The sequence below is a fragment of the Canis lupus genome, chromosome 19 (genome assembly GCF_048164855.1).
Source record: "Canis lupus baileyi chromosome 19, mCanLup2.hap1, whole genome shotgun sequence".
Classification (NCBI taxonomy): Eukaryota; Metazoa; Chordata; class Mammalia; order Carnivora; family Canidae; genus Canis; species Canis lupus.
The window spans coordinates 47,696,289-47,721,369 of NC_132856.1; the positions used below are offsets into that span (position 1 = coordinate 47,696,289).

The following is a 25,081-nucleotide window of genomic DNA, read 5'->3' on the forward strand; positions in this document are numbered from 1 at the left end:
CTCCCACTTGTACACCACACATCCTCCCCCACTATCAATATCTCACAACATGGTGGTACAGTTGTCACAATCATTACCTCCCAGAGTCCATAGTTTACATTAGGATTCACTCCTGGTGTTGTACATTCCATGGAGAAATGGGTTTTTAACCTTATTTAATTGTAATTAATTCAAATTGCCACTTGGACACACATGATGTATGGCCACCATGTTGGACAGTGTAGCTCTGGACTCTGACGAGAAAGGTTGCAGGATGGTGGCTCACTGCCCGGTGTGGTGGGTACAGGAGGAAAAGGGAATCACAGGCCGCTAGCTGGGTGGGACTCATAGCATCAAGCTTCTGTTTCCAGGCATGGATGATGCAGGAGAGTCTCTGTGGTCATTGCCTCTGTAGGTTCTGACACTAAGGCTGGAAGCCTGCATATGACAGACATTTCACAGACACCCTTACCCATTGGTTTCCTGTCATGTTCTGTCACAAAGACGCAGGAAGGCAGGCAGAGAGGCCTTTTTTTTTTTTTTTTTCTTTTTTCAGGCTTCTGCCAGCACCTTAGGCAGTGGTGAGAAAAAACATCAGTGACTTTAGCAATGGCAAAACAGCAGTAGCTGGGTTCCTGCTCATGGCCCAGTGATGATGGGTTTTGGGTAACACTTTTTTCCCTTTTGACCTTTAGCCCTAGAAGGGCTAGCAGTTTCCTGCAGTTTCTAGTCTTTAGGTAACCTTATATTCCTGTTCTGTTTTTCCCAAACTTTTACACTTATTCTCCTATATCAAATGGTCCTCTGCCTGAAATATCTAGAATGACATGACGTTTCCTTATGGAACACAGACTGATAAAGGAGTCAAGACAGCTAAAAGCCTCTATTACCACACCTGGACCACTGCTCTGGCTTTTCAGCTGGCCCACCCTCATCCATCCATCCATCGATGCTCAGGCCACTTTGCCTGCTGCATTGAGAGTCACCATTCTAGAACACAAATCTGATTGTGTTCAAACCCTCTGGTGGCTTCCCATTGCTCTTTACATATTGAACGGAAGGGTAAAGGAGCATGCTAAGCTTGAAAACTTGGAACTAAGACTGCAAAACAGTCTCAAGAGAGGATCAGATGACACATGGTCTTATCTCATTGCTATTGGCTCATGGGTGTCTCATTAAGACCAGCAGCAGCTTGACTCCAAAATGGAGGAGGTGGACAGGAACCTGTGCCCCACCCCTGCGATCACATGGCCTCCTGGCTTGCCTGCCTAAGACACGGTTGCCTGGCTAGGTTTACTGTGCGACCATCACAGGAGGCCAGGCAAGGGAGGCCCACCTGCCCTAAGGAAACCTTGTGCCACTGTGGTCAGCTGCTTGGCTGCCCTGTTGGTGGAAACTAGCCACAGATGAGTGTGTGTCCCTAGGCAATAGAAGACAAAACATCTAAAGCAATAAATGTCCCCTCCAGTATCGGTTCTCCAGGAAACATCAGGCCCAGCTCTGTGCCAGGCACAGTGTGAGACGTGGAGGGGGAATAACAGCAAACACCTATTACCATCCCCTCTTTTCAGAAGGGGACTGGGGGCTCAGAGAAAGTACTTAGGTGACTTGCCAAGGTCACTGTGCCAGAAAGTGGCAGTTGGGAACTTAACACACACACACCCCTATCCTAGAAACAGGGAGCGTTTGGGCACCGCGGGGTTCCTGACCCTCTGCGGGGTGGGCAACAACTCCCCACAAGGCGTTTGGCAGGTGCACCGGGAAGGGGATGAACGAGAGCGCGTCAGACTTAGGCAGCGGGCCGGGCCGCGGGTAAGTGAGCAGGTGAGCTTGGCGCGCGCTGGGGGTCCTGCGCTCCTCCCCGGCCCCGCCCCCGCCCCGCCCCCTCCCGGCTGGGCTAGGCGTGAACGGCCCCGCCCCCGGTCCCGCCCCCGGCCCCGCCCCCTGGTGTTCGGTTGCGCGTGCGCAGCCCCGCTTCGGCCCCGCCCTCGCCCGGACCCAGCTGCGCGCGCACCGCCCCTCGCCCCCGTGCGCACGCGCGGCACCGCCCCCGTCTCCCCGGCGCTCGGAGCCCGAGTCCGCGGGAAGATGGCGGCTCCGCTCATCCCGCTCTCCCAGCAGGTACGGGCCGGCGGGAGGGGGTGCAGCGCGAGGGCGCGGGGCGCGAGGCTGGCGCGGCGGACAGGCTGATGCGCGGGGAGCCCCAGCCGGGCGGCGGCGGCTCGCGCTGAGGCGCCCCCGCGGAGGGCGGGCGAGTGGGCGGGCGGTCCTGAAGGTGACAGGCCGGCCCAGCCCGCGGCCTCCCGCGCCCTGGCGACCCTCTGCGGGTGGCGTACAGGCGGGGCCGCTGCCTGTGTCTGCACGGCCCGGGCCCTGGCTCGGCCCCGCGCCCGGCCTTCGCCGCAGCTCGGGCAGGGCGAGGCGCTGTGGCAGCGGGCTCTCATTCGGGGAGGTGGGCGAGGGGAGTGAGCCTTCCTGCCGGTGCGTCGGCCCCGCGGGTCTTTGTCTCCTGCCGGGTCCCAGCGCCGGGGCGGACGGTGTCCCCGCCGGGGTGGTGGGGCGGAGAGCCCTGCCAGAGCCGGGACCCTCCCGCAGCGCGATCCCGGACTCACCGCCTCTCTTCCTTGGGAGCTGTTTCTGCCACCCTTGAATCGAGAAAGAGGAGATCGCACGTCCCCGAGACCCTCTCCATGCCGTCAGATGCGCTTGGTGGTCTTACTAAGGGGCAGGAGCAGTGGCGCGACAGATGCGTGCAACAAGGAGCCTTGCGCAGGCAGCCCTGCTCCCTGGGAGCGACGTTCATTCATTTCTCCGTCAGACGTGCAGGGAGTGCAGCCGTCCCCCAGACAGACAAGGTCGCTGCTCTCCCGGAGGTGACACTCTCATGGGAAGTGGAAACTACCTGTGCCCTGCTAATAACAGCCGCCTCTATTGACGGAATACCCGTGTCGTACCAAGCACCGTACGATAAGCATTTTGCCTGAAGTATATCTGGCACAGAGGTGGGAGTAAGAGTGAAGACACGGGGTCATTATCGTCTTGTGTTTATTTCTTGGCTCCATCATTTATTTCTCTGAGTTTCCTTGAGCGACACGTTTAGAACTCATTTGGAAAATGGATATATAAGGAGTATTGGGATAACGTGAAGATTAAGCCTGTAAAGTGCGTAGTGCAGTGCCAGGCACATCACAGCACACAGTGATACTATATTATCATCATTTAATTCTCTGGCAGATTGGGACATATGGGAATGTAGACCACAGCAGCAGGAATGCTAAACCTTGAGAGAGAGCGGATAGATGTGTTGACATGACCATGACCAGCTGCTGTTCAGAGGAGGAACACATGCACACCTGCTAAATCTAGCAAGAACCAGCCAATTTGTAACACTGTCACTAAATTAAAAGTATTAAAGACCAGTGGTTATTGACTAGCATTCTCATAGCAGACACCAAAGTGCTATGTAAACCAGGTGCTCTACAGATGTGGGGTATTGTTGTCATTGGCCAGTTGTTACAGTTGAGGGTATGTGTGTGTGTAGGGGGTACAGGTTCGATTAATGAGAAAGTGCTCCCAGTTTTTTGGGGGAACCTTTTTAGAATTCCTATCACATTTTGACAGTAGCCCTAGTTTGAACTTTAATGAAAATAATGGCTAATGTTTATTGAGTGCTTTAGAGTTTAAGTGCTTCTTAACATGTTGACACTTATCCACACAACAAGGGGAGGGGAATTCTTATTTTACTGATGAAGGATTAGCTTCGGAGGAGGGCAGTGGTTTGCCCTTGTGGGTTAAGGTAAGAAAACCTGAATCCGGTCATGTGATTCACCTGCTTAGCACCTTTTTTTTTCTTTTTTTTTCTTTTTAAATATTTATTCATGAGAGACACAGAGAGAGGGAGAGAGAGAGAGAGAGAGAGGAAGAGACACAGGCAGAGGGAGAAGCAGTCTCCATGCAGGGAGCCCGATGTAGGACTCGATCCCAGGTCTCCAGGGTCATGCCCTGGGCTGAAGGCAGTGCTAAACCGCTGAGCCACCGGGCTGCCCTGCTTAGCACCTTTTGGAATAAGATCTCAATTCCTTCTCAGGAAGCCTTGCTGGTCTGGTACCTGCCTGCCCTCTCCCACCTCATGCTTTCCCTGTACCCACACTGCAGCCATACTAGCTGCTTTTTTACTCCTCCTATAGTCCAAGCTTTCTCTGACCTCAGGGTATCCTCACTGGTTGTTCCTTCTTCCTGAAGTTCTCTTCATAGTTTCTTCTCTTGGTGCTTTCAGTGCCTGGCTCTTTTCCTGTCTTTAGGTGGTAGCTCATTCTTCCCAGAGGCCTTTGCTGACCCCTCTGCCGTAGCACTAGCAGTGTGCTAGTGTCCACACACCCCTCAGTACCAATCATGGTCTACAGATGTCTGTTTCTCCCCCATTAGACCAGGCACCCAGTGAGAGCAGGTACAGGCCTCTTGTTCCTATGACCAGCACCCAGGAGGTGTCTGGTAAACTCATGAAGCAGGAATCTGAGACTTACACCTATGAGCGCTAGTTACAGGTGGCTTTTCTTCTCCATGTGTGGAATGGGGCTAGGGGTGGGAGTGGAATTGAAAGAGGCCTTGCAAGAGACCGTCAGCCAGGAGCCTGTGACAGCTTTAGGTCTCTGACTTCTATATTTTTTTCTTGTTCCTTTATATGTCAAACAAAGGCATGACCAGCTTTTCTTCCTTAGGTAGCTATGCCAACATTTCTCTATACCTCTTCTTATGTGGAGTTCTGCGCCAGGTGTTCCTGTTGCCCTAGGTGGGAGGTGTAGCCCTTCCATGTGTTTTTAGCCCAGCTGAGGGATCACACAGGTTCAAGCATGGGTATGATTCCAGGATAGTTTCTGGTGGGTGGCAGTCAGGGAGCCCCCTGGAGCATGAGGCTGTGCTCTGGTTGGACTGAGGTGCCAAGTGCATTTGGAACACGGGTGGCCAGTTGAAGGTGAGTAAAGTGGTTGCCAGCAGGTTTGCAGAGGGAGAAAGGGGTGTTTCTTCTCTGTCCCCAGCACTTTTCCTATTGGCATCTTTCCTGGTCTGCTCTATTATCCCCAGGATCTGTGACACCTCTTTCACTGTATAGTCTCTGAATACAAATCTTTCCCGTTTGAAAAGTGAGGATTCTAGGGTTGATTTCTTCTTCCACTGGCGTCTGGGTGATTTCTGTTTCTCCCTGCCTCCGACCACAGCTCCACTGTGCTTCTCTGACCCCAGATATGACCCATGTCCCTCACCCCCTTTGTACCATGTGGTCTCTTAAGCTACTGGGCATCATGCCATCCTTAACCCCAGTGGCCTGTCGTTGGTCATCCTTGAGCCCTACCACATGGGTCACTGGAACCCACCAGTTGGCCTTCATTGTCTTCTGCATCCTTTCTCTCTGCTCCTGTTTTAGGGCCTCCCCACAGAGGATGCCCTTTCCCTACCAGGACCCTTCCAGAGTCTAGCCTCTCTTTTCTCCCTTGCCAACCCCACACCCCACCCCCATTGGTTGTTTGCTGGAATTGGCCACCTTCTTGCCACATCCATAAGTTCACAGGGCTGGGGCTGTCCCCCTTCCTACTTAGCCTCTCCCTCTTAGTTCATTCCACACAACCACCCTCCCTGCTCCAGCAACTTCCAGCTGCTCCTGTTTCACTCCCCTCAGTATGTCCAGCTCGACTGCTCCTGGTTTAGCATTTCCCACGCCCCCTGTGCCTCCACCTGACCTTGCCGGCTTGGTCTCCCACACTTGCACCATTTCCCCATATACCAGTGCTCCCCCTATGCCCTCCGTGGTGCTGTTGCTCCCTCCTCATGCTGTGACCTCCTGCTGTAGCCTTCCCCACGTTCTACCCACTGGAGGCCACTCTCGGAGGCCTCCTTGGTGGTGTCTTCCCTCAGTCCCACCCCAATGACAGTTCTCTCTGCTGCACCTTTTGTGGGTCCCTTGTGTGGCCCTCGACCCAAGAAGCACATGGAAAGCCTTGGGCTCATTGATGAAGAGAGTGCCCTGTGCAAGGAATTCCACACCCCCACCCCCAGGTGCCCCTGGGGTCCTCCTCCTCTGCCATGTGCTTCCTATGCCCAAGCACTTAAGATACATCATCTTTTTAATGGGTGCCAGGTTCTAGGAGGTTTTTGTTCCCATTTTGCAAACAGAAAACTGAGAACCGAAGGGATTTAGGTAATGGAAGTCCCATAGTTGGTGAGTTGACCCCACATCTGTCTGCCTGCAGAGCCCTGCTCTTTCCCTTCTTCCAGGCAGCCTTCTGGGCACCTCGCCCAGAGCAACACCCGGTGAACGTGTCTGCAGTGAATGCCAAGTGCTTGGGACACTTGTTTGTCCTTTCGTTCCTTGTTTTTTTCTCTAAAATAATTGCTAGTCTCTCTGTCTTACTAGAATGCTAATGGTGATGTGTTATAAATTGGTGGGTAGAGAGGAGGTTTTTAGAGTAAAGACTGGCCCTGCCCTGGAAGATCCTGAATTCCCTGTCTGTATCTTACTGACCTGCTCTGGCCTGGCATTTGTGAGCTGAGTAGCTCCCAGTTAAGTACGTTTTGCTCCCTCAGCCTCAATTTTGAACTTTATTTTTTTTATTTTTTATTTTTTTTAAGATTTTATTTATTTATTCATGACAGACACAGAGAGAGAGGCAGAGACACAGGCAGAGGGAGAAGCAGGCTCCATGCAGGGAGCCCGACGTGGGACTCAATCCCGGGACTCCAGGATCATGGCCTGGGCCGAAGGCAGGCGCTAAACCACTGAGCCACCCAGGGATCCCCCAATTTTGAACTTTAAAGCAACTTAGCTACGCCTATTTCTTTAGCCGATCAGCTGATCTGGGAAGTGAATGTCTTTGATCAGGTGGTACTTGAGAGCTGAGTGTCAACTCTCTGATGCCTCAAGCCACTTCATGTCATCATACCGACAGATGGATACAGCTGCTGTCACCTTCATGAGAGGCACCCTGTCAGCCACTGAGGGGGTGCTCTCAGGCTCTCCCCATGCAGACCTCACCTGAATATCTGGCGTCCGTGCAGAAAGCTACTACACATTCTTTCCCAAAGAGGACTTCCCCTTCCCATTTTCATTTGAGGTCCCTTTAGGGTGTGTGTGTTTTCAGTGTTAGGGTCCCCAGATGTTCTTTCAGTGCCCTCAGTTGTGTAGTGTTTTCAGTTTCTCCACGTGCGAGCTGACAGTAATTCTATATTATGTGTCTGCCTCCTGACAGTGGAATGTCAGCACCTTATGTGTGCACTGTTCATTCAGCAGATACATATCAGGCATCTTCTCTTTGCTGGGCACTTCCAGGGCAGTGGGATGTAGCTGTGAACTGGAAGACAGCCCTGTCCCACATAGCCGAGGGTCTCAGGAGCAGGGCACAGGTGGAAGGAAACAAACAAGTATGTAGTGTGTCCCAGGGTGAAGTGATCTGCACAGTGAGAACTGACTCGGAGTCTATGGTCCACGTGTGAGGTTGGGGAGGCCTCAGGCGCCACAGACTGACCAGGAAAGGCATTTTGCATTGCTCACTGTATCCTCCCAAGTCACCCTAGTCAGTCTTATTCTCACTTTATAAAAGGGTAAACTGAGGCCCAGAGGCATATGTTACTTGTGAATGGTCACACCTGGCGAGCTTGCACTGATGCAGCTCATCTAATGCAGGCCTGGGGCTCTGTGTTGCATTGTCGGTTCTATTTGTTTGTTTATTTAAGTAGGCTCCATGCCCAGCATGGAACCCAGTGCAGGGCTTGAGCTCATGACCCTGAGATCAAGACCGTAGTTGAGTCGGAGGCTTAATTGACAGAGCCACCCAGGTGCCTCTTTTTATTATTATTATTTTAACTGCCAAGCATACAACAGTGTGAGATCTCATTTGGTTTTAAACTGGTCGTGGGACGCCTGGGTGGCTCAGTGGTTGAGCGTCTGCCCTCGGCTCAGGGCGTGATCCTGGGATCGAGTCCTGCACCAGGCTCCCCACAGGGAGCTTGTTTCTCCCTCTGCCAGTGTCTGCTTCTCTCTTGTGTCTCAGTGGTTGTGCCACCTAACCTCTAGATACTGTGGAGTCTGATGGAGAGAAGATCATTTGTTTAAATTCTTATTTTGTTTTAATCATATCTCACTGAAAAGTCATGGGAGAAATGGCAAGGCAGCCTTATCGTCTTTACAGGTTTCCCTGCTCAAGTGGGTATTTGTTGCTTCACTGAGACTGATGCAGAAATGAGTAAGCCATGCCTGGCCCATGAGGAGGGTTGGTTTGATCCAGGCCACAGTGGAGGCACAGGCCATGAGTGGTCAGAGCTGGATGAGGGGTGGATAACTTGCGTCCACTTGGAGAAGGGGCATTTGGGCTGGGCTGTGGGGATGCTGGGAAGAGAGGAACGAATGCTTTTTCAGACGGAGGCAGAACAAAATGAACAGAAGCCAAGACCCTGGGATTCTAGCCCAAAGGGCCAAATGTGAGGCCAGGACTGTGTTCTCTGGGGTCCACAGCCCTCTTTTAACTACAGTGATTTAGAGATTAAAGGAAGGGGGTGGTTTGGTAAATGGAACACAGTCTGTGCTTGGCCTACAGATTGACCTGAGACAAAAGGGACTGATACGGTGTCTGCTTGCTTAGAGAGCGGCCCATGTTGGGGGAGTGGGGAATAGTGGGAAGGAGACCTGCCTGCTGGGTGACCCAGAGGGCTCCTTGGAATGCTCTGCCTGCCATAGTAGGCCCAGCCCTTAGTGTCACAAACTGCTGGAGGGAAGTAGAAGTTGCAGATGACCACAAACAGCCATGTCCTCAGACTTCCGTCTGGCCTTACCTATTGGGTGGGATTGTTGTACTCTTGATGGCAGAATCAATTTACCAATTCTGTTTCAGACCAGCCGATACAAAGTCAGTTCTCCTTTTGTAGACACTGGTTGAGAGCAGGAAAGGATGGTGCCCCGAGGGCTGGTTGTCCGTCACTGTCTGCAGACTGGAATTGGGCTTCTGCCCCATCCAGCTTCCTACTCATCTGCATCCCACTTTCCCAGTTTTGCCCTCCCTGTTTGCTCTGCCCTGCGGCCCCTGGGCCTTTTTAAAAAATATTTATTTGAGAGACAGAGAGCGAGCAAGCAAGCTCACAAGCTGGGAGAGGGACAGAAGGAGAGGGAGAAGCAGGCTCCCCGCTGAGCAGTGAGCTCAATCCCAGGACTCTGGTATCATGACCTGAGCTGAAGGCAGACACTCAACTGACTGACCCACCCAGGTGTCCCAACCCCTGGGTCTTCCTTTCAGTTACTTGTTCAGGTGACATTCCCTCTTGCCTCAGGGCCTTTGCACGTGATTTTATGGCCCTTTTCTGATATTCTATCCCCCACTTTATTTCTGGGTTAACCTCTGCTCCTCCTCATATCTCAGTTGGCACATCACTTCCTCAGCTAAAGCCTTCCCTGACAGGCTGGCCCAGCTTCTCTGTTGCTGCCTGTGGGGATACTCTGTACTTTTCCACATGCCAGCCTGTAATTTTCTATTGGTGGGATTATTAGATTGATGGTCATTCTCTCCTACCATGTAGACTAGGTCCACAAAGGCCTGTTTTAACTCGTCCCTGTTCCCCAGGTGCTCAGTAATCATCTGTTGAAGGAATGGCAGAGTGATAGGGCAGGTCCACAGTATGTGAGGCAGGTAGGGGCTATGGCAGGATCTTAAGGAGTGAAGTGACTGGTGGCATAGAGAATGGGCAGAGCTGGGTACTAGCTCAGAGACGTTAGTTGTGATGTGGGCATGAAGTGATAAAGAGTAGCCTGGCCTGAGGTGGTTTCCAGAAGAGGAGAAGGGGTTGGTGATTGAAGAAATGTGTGAGATGGTTATTTGCACCAGAGCCTTCTAAGTGTAGGGAGGAAGAAGAGGCAGGTGGGGTGTGTTCAGCCAGCAAAGCAAGACCAGCTTTCCTGGGTGTTGCCAGGTGGGTAGCTGGGTCAGTTGAGACAAGAGCCATCACCTTGCATTGGGCCCTCCGGGCTTGATGGGGCCCTACATTTAGGTGCAGTTGAGAAGCAGCCTAGCTCCTGGGGTCACTGTCACATCCCATTTGCTGAGCACCCATCCTATGCTGGTCTGGGACTAAGAGAAATAAAACGGAGCCCCCACCCTTTAGATGGCTCAATTGGAGCTGGGTTCCCAGGCACACAGATAGATAGGACCCCAGGTGGCAGATACCCTCATGGAGGTCAGGTGGCAGCCTGCAGAAGCGGAATGAATTGCCTCCACTGGGTTGGAAATAAGGAAAGGAGGAAGAGAGGGCCTGGGTCTTCCTTCCTTTTTTTCCTCTTCTGTTCCAGCAGGACTGGAGGAAGCAGATGGGTCCAGCCTTTGAGACAGGCCACTCATCATCCTCTCTGACCCTGTCAGAGCCTCCTTCCCTGACTCTGGTAACCTAGGTGTTGGGGAGAGATTGGGGGTGCAGGTCTTGTACAGAAGTAAGGGAGTGTGGTTGGACACCCACTTTGTGCCCATTCACCACTGACTCCCCATTAGGGAAGTGTCATTGTCACTGTCTGTGCTCGTTTCTGAACAAGGAAACTGAGAAGGATAGAGCTAAAATGACAGGTTCCAGGCCTCCCAGGGAGTTGGGGTGCGTGCTTGGATCAGATTGCAGCTCCAAAACCAGTGTTCTCTCCTGTGGACACTGCACCGTGGGCTCCTACGGGGTGGGCAGGAGCAGCCCTGTCCCTGCTGTGTCCCTAGTCCCTGTAGCAAGCGGGTGATGACTGTTGATTGGCGGCTGCTCGCTCCAAATAGCAGCCAGGAGCAGTCTCTAGCTGCCATTCACAGTAGTTGAGTGGAAATGTCTTATCTCCTTGGTGAAGAAGCAGGAACCTACTGCGCTGGTGAGGTAAGTCAGGGAGGCCTTGAGGGCCAGCATCCTGATGGCCAGGCCCCCACCTTTCACAGGGCTGCCCATGTCTCTGCACTTCAGCTATGAGGTGTGGGGAGGGTGTTCTCTGATTTACTAATGACAGTAATAAGCATACCTGTGGAGCCATAGAAGATGTGTCTCCCTTTTTTTTTTTTTTAAGATTTTATTTATTCTTGAGAGAGAGAGAGAGAGAGAGAGAGAGACAGGCAAGAGACATAGGCAGAGGGAGAAGCAGGTTCCCTGTAGGAAGCCCGATGCGGGACTCATTCCCTGGACCCGGGATCACGCCCTGAGCCGAAGGCAGATGCTCAACCGCTGAGCCACCCAGGTGCCCTGAAAATTGGCTTTTCTTAATCCACAAGGATGTTTGCCGCTTTACTTACCCAGTGGGGAAAGGAAATTATTTTTCGGACTGCTTTTAAAGGGGGAAACAAACAAAAAAAAAAAAAAAGAGAGAGAGAGAGAGAGAGAAAAGGCCTGTTGATGGTGAGGTCCTCACAGGGAGATTATTAAGCCAGGACTGGAAAGTTGGGGGCATGGATTAGCCCCCTAAATTACTCCACATCCTAGAAACAGCTAGAAACAGCACTGTTTATGGCTAGAGGTGCCCACATGCAACCGACCTAGGTGTGTGCTATTGAGAACATTTCTCCTGTTGGGAGTGTTCTTTGATCAAGACCAGAAAGGTCTCTGTGCCCTCAGTGCTGTACCCCTGGATCCACTGTGGACACAATCCATGGAGAAGAGGATTCCATAGGGGATGAGCAGATGTCCACGGTTGCTGAGTGGGTGCAAGTAAGTGCTGCTGTTTTTCTCGCCTACACACCAACTCAGGGAATCGGCATTTTCTTTCATGCCGAGCTCATTCTGTTGGCATTCGGCCTCTTGATTTAATTCTATGTTGCCTTTTAGCTACCAAAAATTATCCTTTAATTTACAGCTGCTAAGCACTTAACCTACTGTGTGTGCAATTGCCCACTTCTTTTAAAAAAATAAATAAGACTAAGAGAACTAGTAAAAGACTCTTGGGAGTGGCTCAGCCAGCTAGTTGAGTGAGAGTATGAGTACAACATGTACTGCAGCGTATCCAACATTTGGTGAAATATTTTATTATTTTTTGGCAAAGATCATTTGGTGTGGTGTGTTGTAAGGACTGTGATTTAATTCCTGCCAAACACGCCCTGATTAGTAGCCTTGCCTGACTTCCCTTCCCATCCCCCATGATTCCTGGTCAATAAAGCTTGCTCCTCTGTCTCAGTGATAGTATTAAGAAGGGTAATAATGGACACAGTAGCGTCTTGGGGTTTGTAGAGTGCTTTACCTACATGTTCTCATCTGGTACTTGAGGTAGTCCTCAGGGCAGACACTGTATTATTCCCACTTCATGGATGGGAAAACTGAGGCCCCAAGAGGCTTTGTAACTTGTCTTCACTCTGCTGCTAAGTAGTGGAGCTGTGTCTGCTTGAGCATCAACATCTCTGCACCCATCTCACCCACTCCCTCCTGAGGCTCCATCAATATCTTACCCATTCTGTAAACAAACAGTTTATTAAAAAAAAAAAAAAGTCTACGGAAGCTTCACTTACAGTGCCAGCATTGCAAGAGGTAGAATAAATCTGAGACTTCTACCCCACTCCCTACACCCCAGAATTGAAAATATAGGAAGGAGGGAGCCCCAGTTGTTACAGTAGCCTTGACAAAAATTGGACATTAAGAAATGTCCCATTTGTAGATTTGGGGCTATGGGAATGTGGAGGAGAGATGCATTTCTTTTGGGGGGGAATTTGGGTGGCTTTTTAAAGCAGGGGGTCGGTTTTGGGGCTGGGAGGTAATTGGCCTTGAGCCGCGCCAGCCCCTTCCCACCCCCCCCACCCCTGCCTCAGGCACAGGGAATGATTTGTGTCAAGATAAGGAGTGTATGGTGCGCAGGACGTAGGGCATCTGCCAGTGCAGGAAGGGAAAGCTGGGATTGAGTGCTGTGTGTGCACAAGTGTGTGCAAGCGTCTCTGGGTGAATGTGTATCAGCATCCAGGTGTATGGGTGTGTGTTGGATGTGGGTAGTGGAATTAGCTCAGAAGGGGCAGGGGATGGCTGAGAGTTTGAATCTTGTGCTCCTCACCAACCACAAAGGGTCTTTTCTGAGCTGGGGAGTGACCAGCTGGGGAGTGACCACCGTGTGAATTCCTCCCCCTGCTCCTGCCAGTGTTTACTCTTCAGTGTTTGTTCCCTGAGCAGATCACTGTGCTCCGCTCCCCTGTGGTAGTGGTGAGTGTTTTTTGCTCACAGTGGAATCCAGGAGCCTACTCGGTGCCTGGTGCCTAGAGGATCCAGGCTCTGTAGAAGAGCAGTGGGTGCTGGTTGGCTGCTGCTGCCACCCACAGAGAGGAGGGGAGGGGCACGGAGAGCTGCTGACCCAATCTGCCTTGGGGATCCCTGAGTCCTGGGCAGTGTGCCTGCTTAAGAGGTAGTGAAATATCGGGCCAGGACTCAGATATGGTAGAAGATGGTAGAGATGTTGGAACCCCAGTGTGGCTGATCCAGGAAAGGAATTTTGGGAAGATTCAGGGCACACTTGGGAAAAGTTGGGAGCACTGTGGGCCATGGGCAGTGGGCATTCTCAAGGAAGACAATAGGTGCCCTGCTGTGTGGGGACCCTGTCACCCCTGTGAGTCTGTTCAGGGCCTGGTCCACTGTGCAGAGAAGGAAAGACAGAATGGATGGGGGGGGGGTGTTCTGTGAGATACTGGGAAGAGTGACACCCAGAAAGGGCTCTAGGGAGGCCAGGGTTGCTTTTGATCTTAAGCAGTATTTTTGGGAGAACAGGCTAGAATCTGCCCCATTCTCCACCGGATGCTTATTGCCTGATCCTTTTCTGTCGTATCCACCTGCCCTCTGTGTGGCTGCACTAAACCCCATACCCCTCCCTACATGCTCAGCCCCTGGTTCCTTCAGGATCCCACTGCCTTGGTGTTTGCCCGCCAGTGGGGACTCTTTCCATCTGTGTTGTAGGCCTGTCTACCCCAGTGCTTCAGTGCAGGTGCTCCTTGTCCTGTAGCCCCTCAGGCAGGCTCAGCTGGGGCCGTGGCGGTCTCCCCACTCTCACAGGTGCATGTTTGGTCTGCCAAGCGCCCCCACCACCCCTGTCTGTTCCTCCCAGCACTTAACAGCCTTCAGTATGCATTGTCATGTGTGATGACATTCCCCTCCAGAGTAGGAGCACCGCCAGGCACTCTGTAGAAAGAGACTGCTTGAATGAGAATGAGATTTCCACCTTGATGGCCCTTGAGGACATCCCAGAGTAAAGTATTTAAAGGTGAACAGCCCCCTTTCTCTGTGTGCAGAGTGAGTGGCTGCATTCCTTGGCCTTCCCCTCCTGGAGGCCCACCGAAGTCTGTCCCTGGTGGCTCTTCTGTCACCTACTCCGAGTAGCTAAGTGCTTATTCAGTTCACTGGTCGCTAGCACATCTGCTCAGGTCACCATGGGGACCACATTCCGGGCTTTTCAGTGGGTGGGTACAGACTCCGTTACTCACTGGGTCCACCCTTACCGGCTGGCTGAAATTGTGCTGAATGACTCCCAAGTTCCTGGCGGCCCCCTCTGCCTTGGAGACACCTTGCCCATCCCTGACCCGTGGCTCAGGCCCTGGAGGCTTCGGCTGTACGTCGTAGACCTCATATCCTGTGGCACCTTGTGATGTAGTCATGCTCTCAACCTTGCAGGCCTGTCTCCTCATCTTGAGCACTGGAGCTCTGTCTCACACCCTTTTGTATCCTTGATTCTTCCTCATAGTATGGCCTTAACATGTGTGTGTTGAACGCACGAATGAATGAATTTACAAGTTCCAAGGCAGACCACTCTTTCAGGAAGTTGTCTGTGAAGAGTAGGGGGGAGGTTGATAGTCTAGGGTGGAACTGACCTAGGGACACATTTATAGGGATGGGATACATTTTCCCATTGGAGCTGGTGGAAGGAGAGGACAAGGAAGAAAACAGGCCTGTAAACAGCTGGCATTGGAGGAGTGCTTACCCCATGCCAGACTCTGGTAGAGGGCATGCTCATCCTTAGTTTCCAAATGAAGAAACTGAGGTACAGAGAGGTTGTTCACTCTCCCCAGAATTGTACAGTACTCTGGTGGTAGGTTGGACTTGAGTCCACATTTGTCTGGTGGCACCTCTGGTTGACCTCTCTGGTTCTGTTTCCTTTGGTGCTAGGAATGCCAGGCAAAGAGGTGTGGGTGGAGACCTTTGGGCCTAAGTCTCCTCCTTGGACCCTGCCTTCTATACAGGGCAGCATGTCAAGGTGGGAAGGTTGCCTCAGGTGACCATGGTTTCTCTTTTACTTCCATTTCTGGTAGACAGGGCCAAGGGCAGTGGTCTCCTGGGAGCACTGACGTTTTTATATCTTGAGACTGTCTTCCTCCTGATAGTTCCTGGCCTAGAACTCCCTCTGGCTGTCTTGTTTGCCTTGAGGATGCTTCATTGCATGTCAAAACTTCCAGGCATGGTTCTTCTGTTCTTTGGTTCTCCTCATAGGTGGGGAGGCCTTACTTGCACGCCTTACCCACCCCCCCATGACATGTTCCCACCCCAGGCCTTGTGTTCCAAGTGGGTTAGACAGAGGCCCTGCATGCTGTGCTGAATGGCAGGTACACATCTTCCCCTAGTCCTTCATCATGGTGGTCATTTGGGCCCCCAGGGAGAATCCTGTAGCTTTACATCCCTCCTCTTGTATGTGGTTCTTTCCTTTTCTGTCTTATTTACAAAAGCAGTATGCACTAATGTAGAACACTGACAGACTCAGCCACGGCAGAGAGGGGAGGCAGGGGTAGCCAGTTCACTGGTAGGAACCACTGTTAGAAAAAAAAAAAAAAAAAAAGGAACCACTGTTAGCATATGGCGTCCATCCTGCCACATTCTGGTCCATGTGCATATATGATCGTTATGGGCTTACCAGCCAGGTCATAACTATGTTTGCTGGTTTGGGCCCTCCCTTTGGACTTAGCAAATACATGACGATCATACCTCACTTGTAAATGTTCTGCCCGGATCCTCACCTGTTTTCAATCTTTGCCCTCACCTGGAGTCCTGGCCCTCCAGCAGGGTAAGCTGATACAACCCTCTTGCCTTTCCTCACCTCCTGCATAGTTGATCACTTCCTCAGGGTAGACTCCCAGGGCGAGACCTTACAGTAGCAGAAGAGTGTGTGTGTGTGTGTGTGTGTGTGTGTGTGTGTGTTAAAGAAGTGCTAGTTTTTATTGTTTGATAAAAGTATGACACTGCTGGTGATAAAGCTACTCTTCGTTTCTAATACTTAACACCTGAGATGGCTTGTACTATTAGGATCCTTGACAAAGCAGAAACATATCAAATGTTGGTCTTTAATTATGTAACATTTTACATACCCTCAAAGTAGAGGGAAGAGGTTAATGAACTCCCATGTGCCTAGCACCATTTACAACAAATGCCTTTTTTTTTAAAAACTGGCTCCATGCCCAACATAGGGCTTGAATTCACGACCCTCGGATTGAGTCATATGCTCTATTGAGTGAGCCATCCAGGCACCCCAACAAATGCTGTTTTGCAAGTCTCTCTGCAGTTGTCTACTATCCCTTGTCCTCTGCCATATGCATTTTTTCCACATACATTTTTATTTCTGAAGCTTTTTTTTTTTTTTTTTAGAATTTATTTATTTATTCATGAGAGAGAGAGAGAGAGAGAGAGAGAGAGGCAGAGACAGGCAGAGGGAGAAGCAGGCTCCACGCAGGGAGCCCGACCTGGGACTCGATCCCGGGACCCCAGGATCACGCCCTGGGCCAAAGGCAGGTGCTGAACCACTGAGCCACCCAGGGATCCCCTATTTCTGAGGTTTTTATTTTAAATCTCAGAAATTGAGGCGCCTGGTGGCTCAGTTGGTTTGGCACCTCAACTCTTGATTTCAGCTTGGGTTGTGATCTCAGGATTGTGAAATTAAGCCATCGTGCTCCTCACTGAGTTGGGAGTCCACTTGAGATTCTCTCTTTCTCTCTCTCTCTCCTTCTCTCCCTTTCCCCCATGCTCTCATTGCTCTCTCTGAAAATATCTTGAAAAAGGAAATCTCAGAAATCATGTTTCAATTTGCATCTCTGACAGAAAGACCACTTTTCATTTTGTAACCATAGTGCCATATCAACACCTTACACATGTAATCATTCTTTAGCATTACCTGATTGATACCAAGTCCATTTGCAGATTTCCCTGATTGTCTCAAAATGTCACCTTATTTTGTTGTGAAGTTTCCTGTCTTTCTCAGTATCTTTTTAAAAATTATTTTGAGGTAATTATAGATTTACATGCAGTTAAAAAAAAATGCAGAGAGTAATCCTGTGTATTCTTCACTCTGTTTCCTGCAGTGGTAGCAGCAAATCTGTAGTACACCATCACGGCTGAAACTTTGACATTGCTGCAGTCAGATGCAGACCAATTCCATTCCACACGGAGATCCTTACTCTTGATTCTTTTAGCCACTCCTATGCCTTCCTTAACCTCTGGCATCCACTGCTGTTCATTTCTAGAATTTCAGCACTTTATCAGTTTTTAAAAAAAGATTTTATGTATTTAAGAGCGAGAGAGACAAGAATAACACAGATAGCGAGAGAGAGTGAGAGAGAATAAGAGCTAGTAGGAGAGGGGGAAGGGAGTCTGATGTGGGGCTGGATCCCAGGACCCTGAGATCATGACCTGAGCCAAAGGCAGATACTTAACTGACCGAGCCACCCAGGCACCCTAAATTCAGCATTTTAATGATGTTATATAATAGAATCATACAGGACATAACCTTTGGAAATTGGCCTTTTTTACTTAGTATAATCCTCTGGAGATTCTTCCAGATTGTTGTGTGTATTAGTTCATTGCTAGGGATTTTTCATTGCCAAGTGGTGCTCCACGGGTGGGGAGGGGGCGTCACAGTTCATTTAACCAATCTCCCATTGAAGGACATCTGGTGTGTTTCCAGTTCGGGGCAATTATGAGTAAAGCTGCGCTAACCATCTGAGTACAGGGTGTTACATGAACCCAAGTCTTCATTTCTCTGGATGGATGCCCAGGACAATTGCTGGGTCCTGTGACAGTTGCAGGCTTAGTTCTTTTTAAGAAACTGTTAAACTGTTTTCCAGAGTAGCTGTACCTTTTTACCTTCTCACTGTCAATGTGTGAGTGATCCGGTTTCTCAGTGTAATCAGTGGTGTCATTGTTATTTTCACCATTCTGATGGCTGTGTGGTGGCATTTCCCTGTGGTTTTTAGGAAATTAGCATTTCCCTAATGACTAACGTATGCTGACCATCTTTTCATGGGCTTACTGGCCATCTGTATGTCCTCTTGGGTGAAATACCTCTTATACCTCTTCATGTCTTTTGTCCGTGTTCTCATTTGATCATTGGCCTTTTTTTTTTTTTTTTTTTTTAAGTAAACTATACCCAACGTGGGAGTTGAACTCACTACCCCAAGGTCAAGTCGCGTGCCCTACTGACTGAGCCAGTCAGGCACCACCCCACCCCCCATCATTTGCTTTTGTGCCATTGAGTTTTGAGGGTTCTTTATATATTCTGGATACTAATGTTTTGTGAGATCTGTGATTTGCAAATATTTCTGTGACTTGGCTCGTCATCCTCTTACCAAGGTCTTTCACAGAGCAAACATTTTTAATTTTGATGAGGCCCAATTTATCAATTTTTCCCTTTTTTTTTTTTTAAGGTTTTATTTATTTGGCAGTGAGAGCACAAGTAGTGGGAGTGGCAGGCAAAGGGAGAGGGAAAAGCATGCTCACATCCCAGCAGGGAGCCTGATGCAGGTTTTATTTTCCCAGGAACCCAGGATCATGACCTGAGCTAAAGGCAGAAACTCAACTGACTGAGCCACCTGGGCACCCCTCAATTTTTCCTTTTATGAGTGAGCCTTTTAGTATCAAGTCTAAGAACTCTGCCCTTGATCCTAAATATTTTCTTCTATGTTTTTTTTTTTTTTTTCTCAAAAGTGTTCAGTTTTCCATTTAAGCCTGTGATCCATTTGGAGTTAATTTTTGTAGAAAGTGTGAGACTTAGGTTGAGGCTCATTTTCTTCTGGATGTCCATTTGCTTCACTGCCATGTGCCGCTCAGGCCTCTTTCCTCCTGAATGGCTCTGCACCTCTGTCAGTAGTCAGTTGAGTATACCCGTGTGGGTCTGTTTCTGGGCTCTCCATTCTGTTCCATGGCTCTGCGTGTCTACCCCTTCATCACTGCCACGCTACCTTACAGTGAGACTTGAAACCAGGTAGACTGCTTCTCCCACTTTATTTTTCTTCTTCAAAATTGTTTTAGCTATTTTGGTTCTTTTGCTTGTCTCTGTATGTTTTAGAATAATCTTATTTTTATCTACAAAAAAAATCTTGCTGGAGTTTGGTAGGAATCAAGTGAAGCCTGCATATCAGGGGTGTACACGTTAAGTGTGCAGTGTTGTATGGCCCTCCAGAGAAGACAGTTGGTCATCTTCCCACCCACAGGACCCAAAATGCTTGTTCCCCCTTTGCTGACTCTGCCAACCTGATAGCAAACGCTGGCACTTCTGTTTTGCAATGCGGAAATTGAACATTTCCCCCAACTTTGCTGTGTCTTTTCTTTCTGAATCGCCTTTGCCTTCTACTTTGCTCATTTTTAAATTAGGATCTCTTTTTCCTTGTGATTATAAAAGCTCTCTCTCACATCAGTGTTCTTCTTTTCTCAGCAATGCTTACCATAACTCTGGTTTAGAAACCTCCGATGGAGCAGTTGGAAAGAGCTGTCAGTCCCTGGGAGGTTAGGGATGCCTCAGTGTTTTTTGATGTTTTTAAATGCTGCTGAGCTAGATCCCAGTTTCCTCAGCTGCAGAATATGACTGTGCACATAGCCAAGGTAATGGCTTTGCAAGCAGTGAGGGCTGCTAATGGTAAGTGGAAGAGAGAAACATAAGGACTATTAAGTGTGAACACTTCTTTGGGCTGCATTTAAAAAAAAATCATTATTATTTTAAGTTTTATTTATTTAAGTAATCTCCGCACCCAATGTGGGGCTTGAAGTCACAACTTTGAGATCAAGAATTGCGTGCTCTATCAACTGAGCCAGCCAGACACCCCGTGGGCTGCAGTTTTGTATCAGCATCTGGTTTCCCAAGTAGAAACTCAGATCTGGATGTTGTTTAGTGTTACCTGCCTAATTCCCACAAAACTTGGCAACCTGGTTGAAAAGCACACTATTTGCATTTCCCTGATGATGCATGATATGGAGCATCTTTTCATGTGTCTGTTGCCATCTGGTTACCTTCTTTGGAGAAATGTCTGTTCATGTCATCTGCCCATTTTTTAAAATTAGATTTTTTTCTTTGATGTTGAGTTGTATAAGTTCTTTATATATTTTAGATACTAACCCTTTATCAGATACATCATTTGCAAATATCTTCTCCCATTCAGTAGGTTGTCTTTCAGTTTTGTTGGTTGTTTCCCTTTGCTGTGTAGAAGCCTTTTATTTTGATGATGTCCCAATAGTTTACTTTTTCTTCTAGTTCTCTTGCCTAGGGAGACCCATCTAGAAGGATGTTGCTATGACCAGTGTCATAGAAATTATTGCCTGTGTTCTCTTCTATGATTATTATAGTTTTGGGTCTCACATTTAGGTCTTTAATCCATTTTGAGTTTATTTTTATGTATTTTGTAAGAAAGTGGTCCAGTTTAATTTTTCTGCATGTTGCTGTTCAGTTTTCCCAACACCTTTTGGTGAAGAGACTATTTTTTCCCTATTGGATATTTTTTCCTGCTTTGTTGAAGATTATTAATTGACCATATAATTATGGGTTTATTTCTGGACTTTTTTTTTTTTTTTTTTTTTTTTTTTTTTTAAAGATTTTATTTTTTAATTCTTATTTATTTATGATAGTCACAGAGAGAGAGAGAGAGGCAGAGACATAGGCAGAGGGAGAAGCAGGCTCCATGCACCGGGAGCCCGACGTGGGATTCGATCCCGGGTCTCCAGGATCGCGCCCTGGGCCAAAGGCAGGCGCCAAACCGCTGCGCCACCCAGGGATCCCTATTTCTGGACTTTTATTGTTTCCATTGATCTATCTATCTCTTTTTGTGCCAGCACCATACTGTTTTGGTTGCTACAGTTTTGTAATATAACTTGAAGTCTCAAATTGTGATCTCTCCAGTTTTGTTTTTCAAGATTACTGTGGGTATTCAGGGTCTTTTGTGGTTCCATACAAATTGTAGGATTGTTTGTTCTAGTTCTGTGAAAACTGCTGTATTTTTTTATTTTTAAGATTTACTTATTTATGATAGACACAGAGAGAGAGAGAGAGATGCAGAGACACAGGAGGAGGGAGGAGCAGGCTCCATGTCGGGAGCCCGACGCGGGACTTGATCCTGGGACTCCAGGATCGCACCCTGGGCTGAAGGCAGGCGCTAAACCGCTGAGCCACCCAAGGATCTCCTATTTTTTTTATTTTTTAAAGGATTTTATTTATTTATTCATGAGAGACACACAGAGAGAGGCAGAGACACAGGCAGAGGGAGAAGCAGGCTCCATGTAGGGAGCCCGATGTGGGACTCGATCCCGGGTCTCCAGGATCACACCCTGGGCTGAAGGCGGCGCTAAACCGCTGAGCCATCAGGGACGCCCCAAAATGCTGTATTTTGATAGGGAGTGCGTTAAAGTGTACATTGCTTGGGAGTGGTATAGACATTTAAAAAATATTTGTTCTTCCAGTATCACTCATCATCAGGGAAATGCAAAACAAAACCACAGTGAGATATTACCTCACACCAGTCAGAATGGCTAACATCAAAAACACAAGAAACAAGTGTTGACGATGATGTGGGGAAAGTGGAATCCTCATTCACTGTTGGTGGGAATACAAACTAGTGCAGCCACTCTGTAAGACAGTATTAAGGTTCCTCAAAAAATTTAAAATAGAACTACCCTGCAATCTAGTAATTGCACTACTGAGTAGTTACCAAAGGACACAAAATCACTAATATGAAGGGATATATGCACCCCTATGTTTATTGCAACATTATTTACAATAGTCAAACTATGGAAAAAGCCCCAAGTGTCTATCGATAGATGAATGGATAAAGAGGAGCTATATATATATATATATACACGATGGAATACTACTGAGCCATAAAGAAGAATGAAATCTTGCCATTTGCAACAACTTGGATGGAACTAGAGAGTATTATGCCAAGTGAAGTAAGTCAGTCAGAAAAAGAAAGATACCACATAATTTCACTCGGATGTGGAATTTAAGAAATAAAACAAACAACAAAGAGAAAAAGACAAACCAAAACCAGACTTTTAACTACAGAGAACAAACTGATGGTTACCAGAGGGGAGGTGGGTGGGGATGGGGGAAACAGACAATGGGGATTAAAGAATACAATTATCTTGATGAGCACTGAGTAATATATGGAAATATGGAATCACTATATTGTACACCTGACACTGATATAACACTGTGTGCTGACCACACTTGAATAAAAAAAAAAAAAAAAAAAAAGATACAGCCATTATGGGGTCTTGTTTTCTGAGGGAAATGACAGGCTGCACTGGTTTTCAAATCTGTTTATATACTTGAGTTGAATCTTGTACTCTCACCTCTTGGATTGAATAAAATGCACCATTACATAATCACATGCATGCATTTTTTCCCAGGCTTCCATGGATGGGAGGCTGTACTGTGACCAGTGCCCAGTTCTGTCATGCCTGAACTATTTTTTCCAGTTGCAAAGTAGGTTAAGGGCCACATGACCTGGGTGCTCCTCTAGCTCTCTCCCTTACTGGCTCTGTCACCTTGGGCAAGGTACCCTCAGTCTCAACACCCATAAATTAGGACCAACAATATACCTGTGCCATAGTGGTGTTGGAAGATTAAATGAGGTGTACTGGATAGGAAACATTGAGTGCTCCATAAATGTGACCCCCTATTTATCAGAGCAAGGAACTAAACTTTTTCTCCAAAAGTCTTAAAATGAGTTTAAGAAATGCCAGTTTGAAGTGAGCAAGGTTGGCAATCATTGTTTTGTTTTGCATGAAAGCACATCTTTTGTGGGAAGAATGGGAATTCTGATTCCGGGCATAAAGATTTAGGAAGGGTCCTGCCTGTGGACAAAAGTGGGGATCAGATCTGGGTGGACTCAATCCTCAGAGGTTTAGGAATGGCTAGAACCCCGATCATCAGAGGATTTCCCCTCTAAAGTGGTACTGCTGTGTCCTTAATCTCAAGATGCTTTCTCCTGCATTAAAATTGTGTGTGCTCACATGAACTGTCATGTTCAAAGCTCTCCCAGCCAAAGGCTGTGAACTTGTTCTTAGTACACTCCCTTCCCTGTCACCCTGCTTATAAATTACATCGAGGCTGGAGGATAGAGCAAAGAGGCCAAAGGAACTTTTCATGTTATCTCTGAGTATTTTAAGATACCACGAGCAACTGAAAGGTCAAATTGAAAATTACAATCGAGGGCAGCCCCGGTGGCTCAGTGGTTTAAGCACCGCCTTCAGTCCAGGGCGTGATCCTGCAGACCTGGGATCAAGTCCCACCTCAGGCTCCCTGCATGGAGCCTGTTTCTCCCTCTGCCTGTATCTCTGCCTCTCTCTTCTTTCTGTGTCTCTCATGAATAAATAAATAAAATCTTTTTTAAAAAAAAAGAGAAAATTACAATCGAGCCTCATCAATATTTCAGTCACTGCGAGTTGAAGATGGCCTCTTAGCAGAGTGGGTTGGCGAAGGAGATCGCTGTCCGGGCTGGCTGTGTCCTACTTCCATTTTCAAAGACCTCACCCAGCTCTCTGCAGCCTCTGACACTGAAAAGCCTTGTCCCCTCACTCTCCCTTTGTGCCTGTGCCCCAGGCTTGGCCCTGGGCTAACTTCGGGGTCAGAGAGAGGGGAACAGCTCTGGTGTCCACTCTCAGTGTGCTCTGTCCCAACAGCTGTAACAGTCCCACTGGGAGCCGCTGCCTGCATGGGGGAGCTGGTTGTGATGGAGATCTTTGCCCACAAGCTGGCCACATTGACCACCAGTCACTGGGCGATTCATGGTATTAGTGTCTTCAGCGCGGTCTCAGTGGCATATTGGGCAGCTTGCAGACATGATTTCCACTGTCCCCAGGATGAGGCGGGGTAGTGAGAGGAAGTGCCAGCTAGTGTTTCCCTCTTTTTCCCTTCTTTTGCTTTTGCAGTAGCTGAAGTATGAGTAATCAGATGGAAGCTTCTAACTGTGGTCATTGTCCCAGCTTAACTGAATTGATTCCCATAGAGAAGAATAGTTGAGGCACACTTTTGTGGTTTTCTGTCACTTGTGAATCGTGTGGGATTGAAACCTGGCCATAGACTGGGGGATGAGCCCTTAGCACAAATGGTTGGACCTTTGGGTCTGGTGCTTCAGTGGCCTTTCCAGACTATTCAGGGTCATGTTTTTCTTGTGTGTGGATGTAATTGCTCAGAAGCAGTTGGGAAGTTGGGAGATGGTTGTTAACTCTGTATGCCCCAAATACTGTAACTCTTTTCACTAGAATTACAGTAGCTTGGAAATTTCTTTCTTGTCTACCATGAGATATTAAAAAAAAAATCCCACTGGAAATGTATTTCAGACCTGAGCCTCTCTGATTGTTGGTGGGAAGGGAACCTTTGCCATCAAGGTGAGGGCCTCTGGGGCTTATGCAGTCCATTCCTGTGAGCCAGTGGCAGGAGATGTGCCGTCTGGCCGTGGCTGCTCTCACCTTGACAAACAGCCTGCCTGACTTGGCTTCCTCTGTGGGCCCTGCTCTAAGGAGATGTGCTTTGGGAGCGTGCCAGGGTTTTAAGCCCTAGAGGTCATGCAGGGTGTGATGGCAGGCACCGTAGTCTAAGGTCCAAAGGAGCTGAGTGAGGGTGACAGACTCCCCCAATGACCATGTCGGGCAAGTGCACCAGGCAGGAGGAAGCAGCTAGCCACGGAGGTGCTGTAGCTGTGTACTTACCTCTGGGTCCTTCTCCCAGGTGTTGTCTACTTTTCTTTCTCCGCTTCTTGTCACCTGGCCTTCCTCTCCTTTCCATGTTGCTCTGTGTTTAGTTTTCTCTGCTTTTATAAGATTTGCCCCTTTTTTGTTTTGACTTTCCCCTTCCCTCTTTCAGGTCTTCATGCTCTTCTATTTTCATTCTGTCTTGGTGGTGTTCTCT

General features: G+C 48.7%; 1 protein-coding gene across 12 annotated transcripts in view; it reads left to right on the plus strand.

Moving 5' to 3' along the window:
* Window positions 1-1,993: 1,993 nt before the first annotated feature.
* The window catches only part of EPS15L1 (epidermal growth factor receptor pathway substrate 15 like 1), a 96,720-nt gene continuing 73,632 nt past the window's right edge, over window positions 1,994-25,081 (plus strand). For 10 of the 12 annotated variants that reach the window (XR_012012217.1, XM_072786881.1, XM_072786887.1 and 7 more), the window contains exon 1: window positions 1,994-2,100. Coding sequence is in view for 9 of the 12 variants with exons in the window: in XM_072786881.1 (XP_072642982.1) it covers window positions 2,068-2,100 (33 nt within the window). In the remaining 3 variants the exon portion in view is untranslated. The remainder of the gene's footprint in view (window positions 2,101-25,081) is intronic. The other 2 variants (XM_072786885.1, XM_072786886.1) reach the window with 1 other exon arrangement.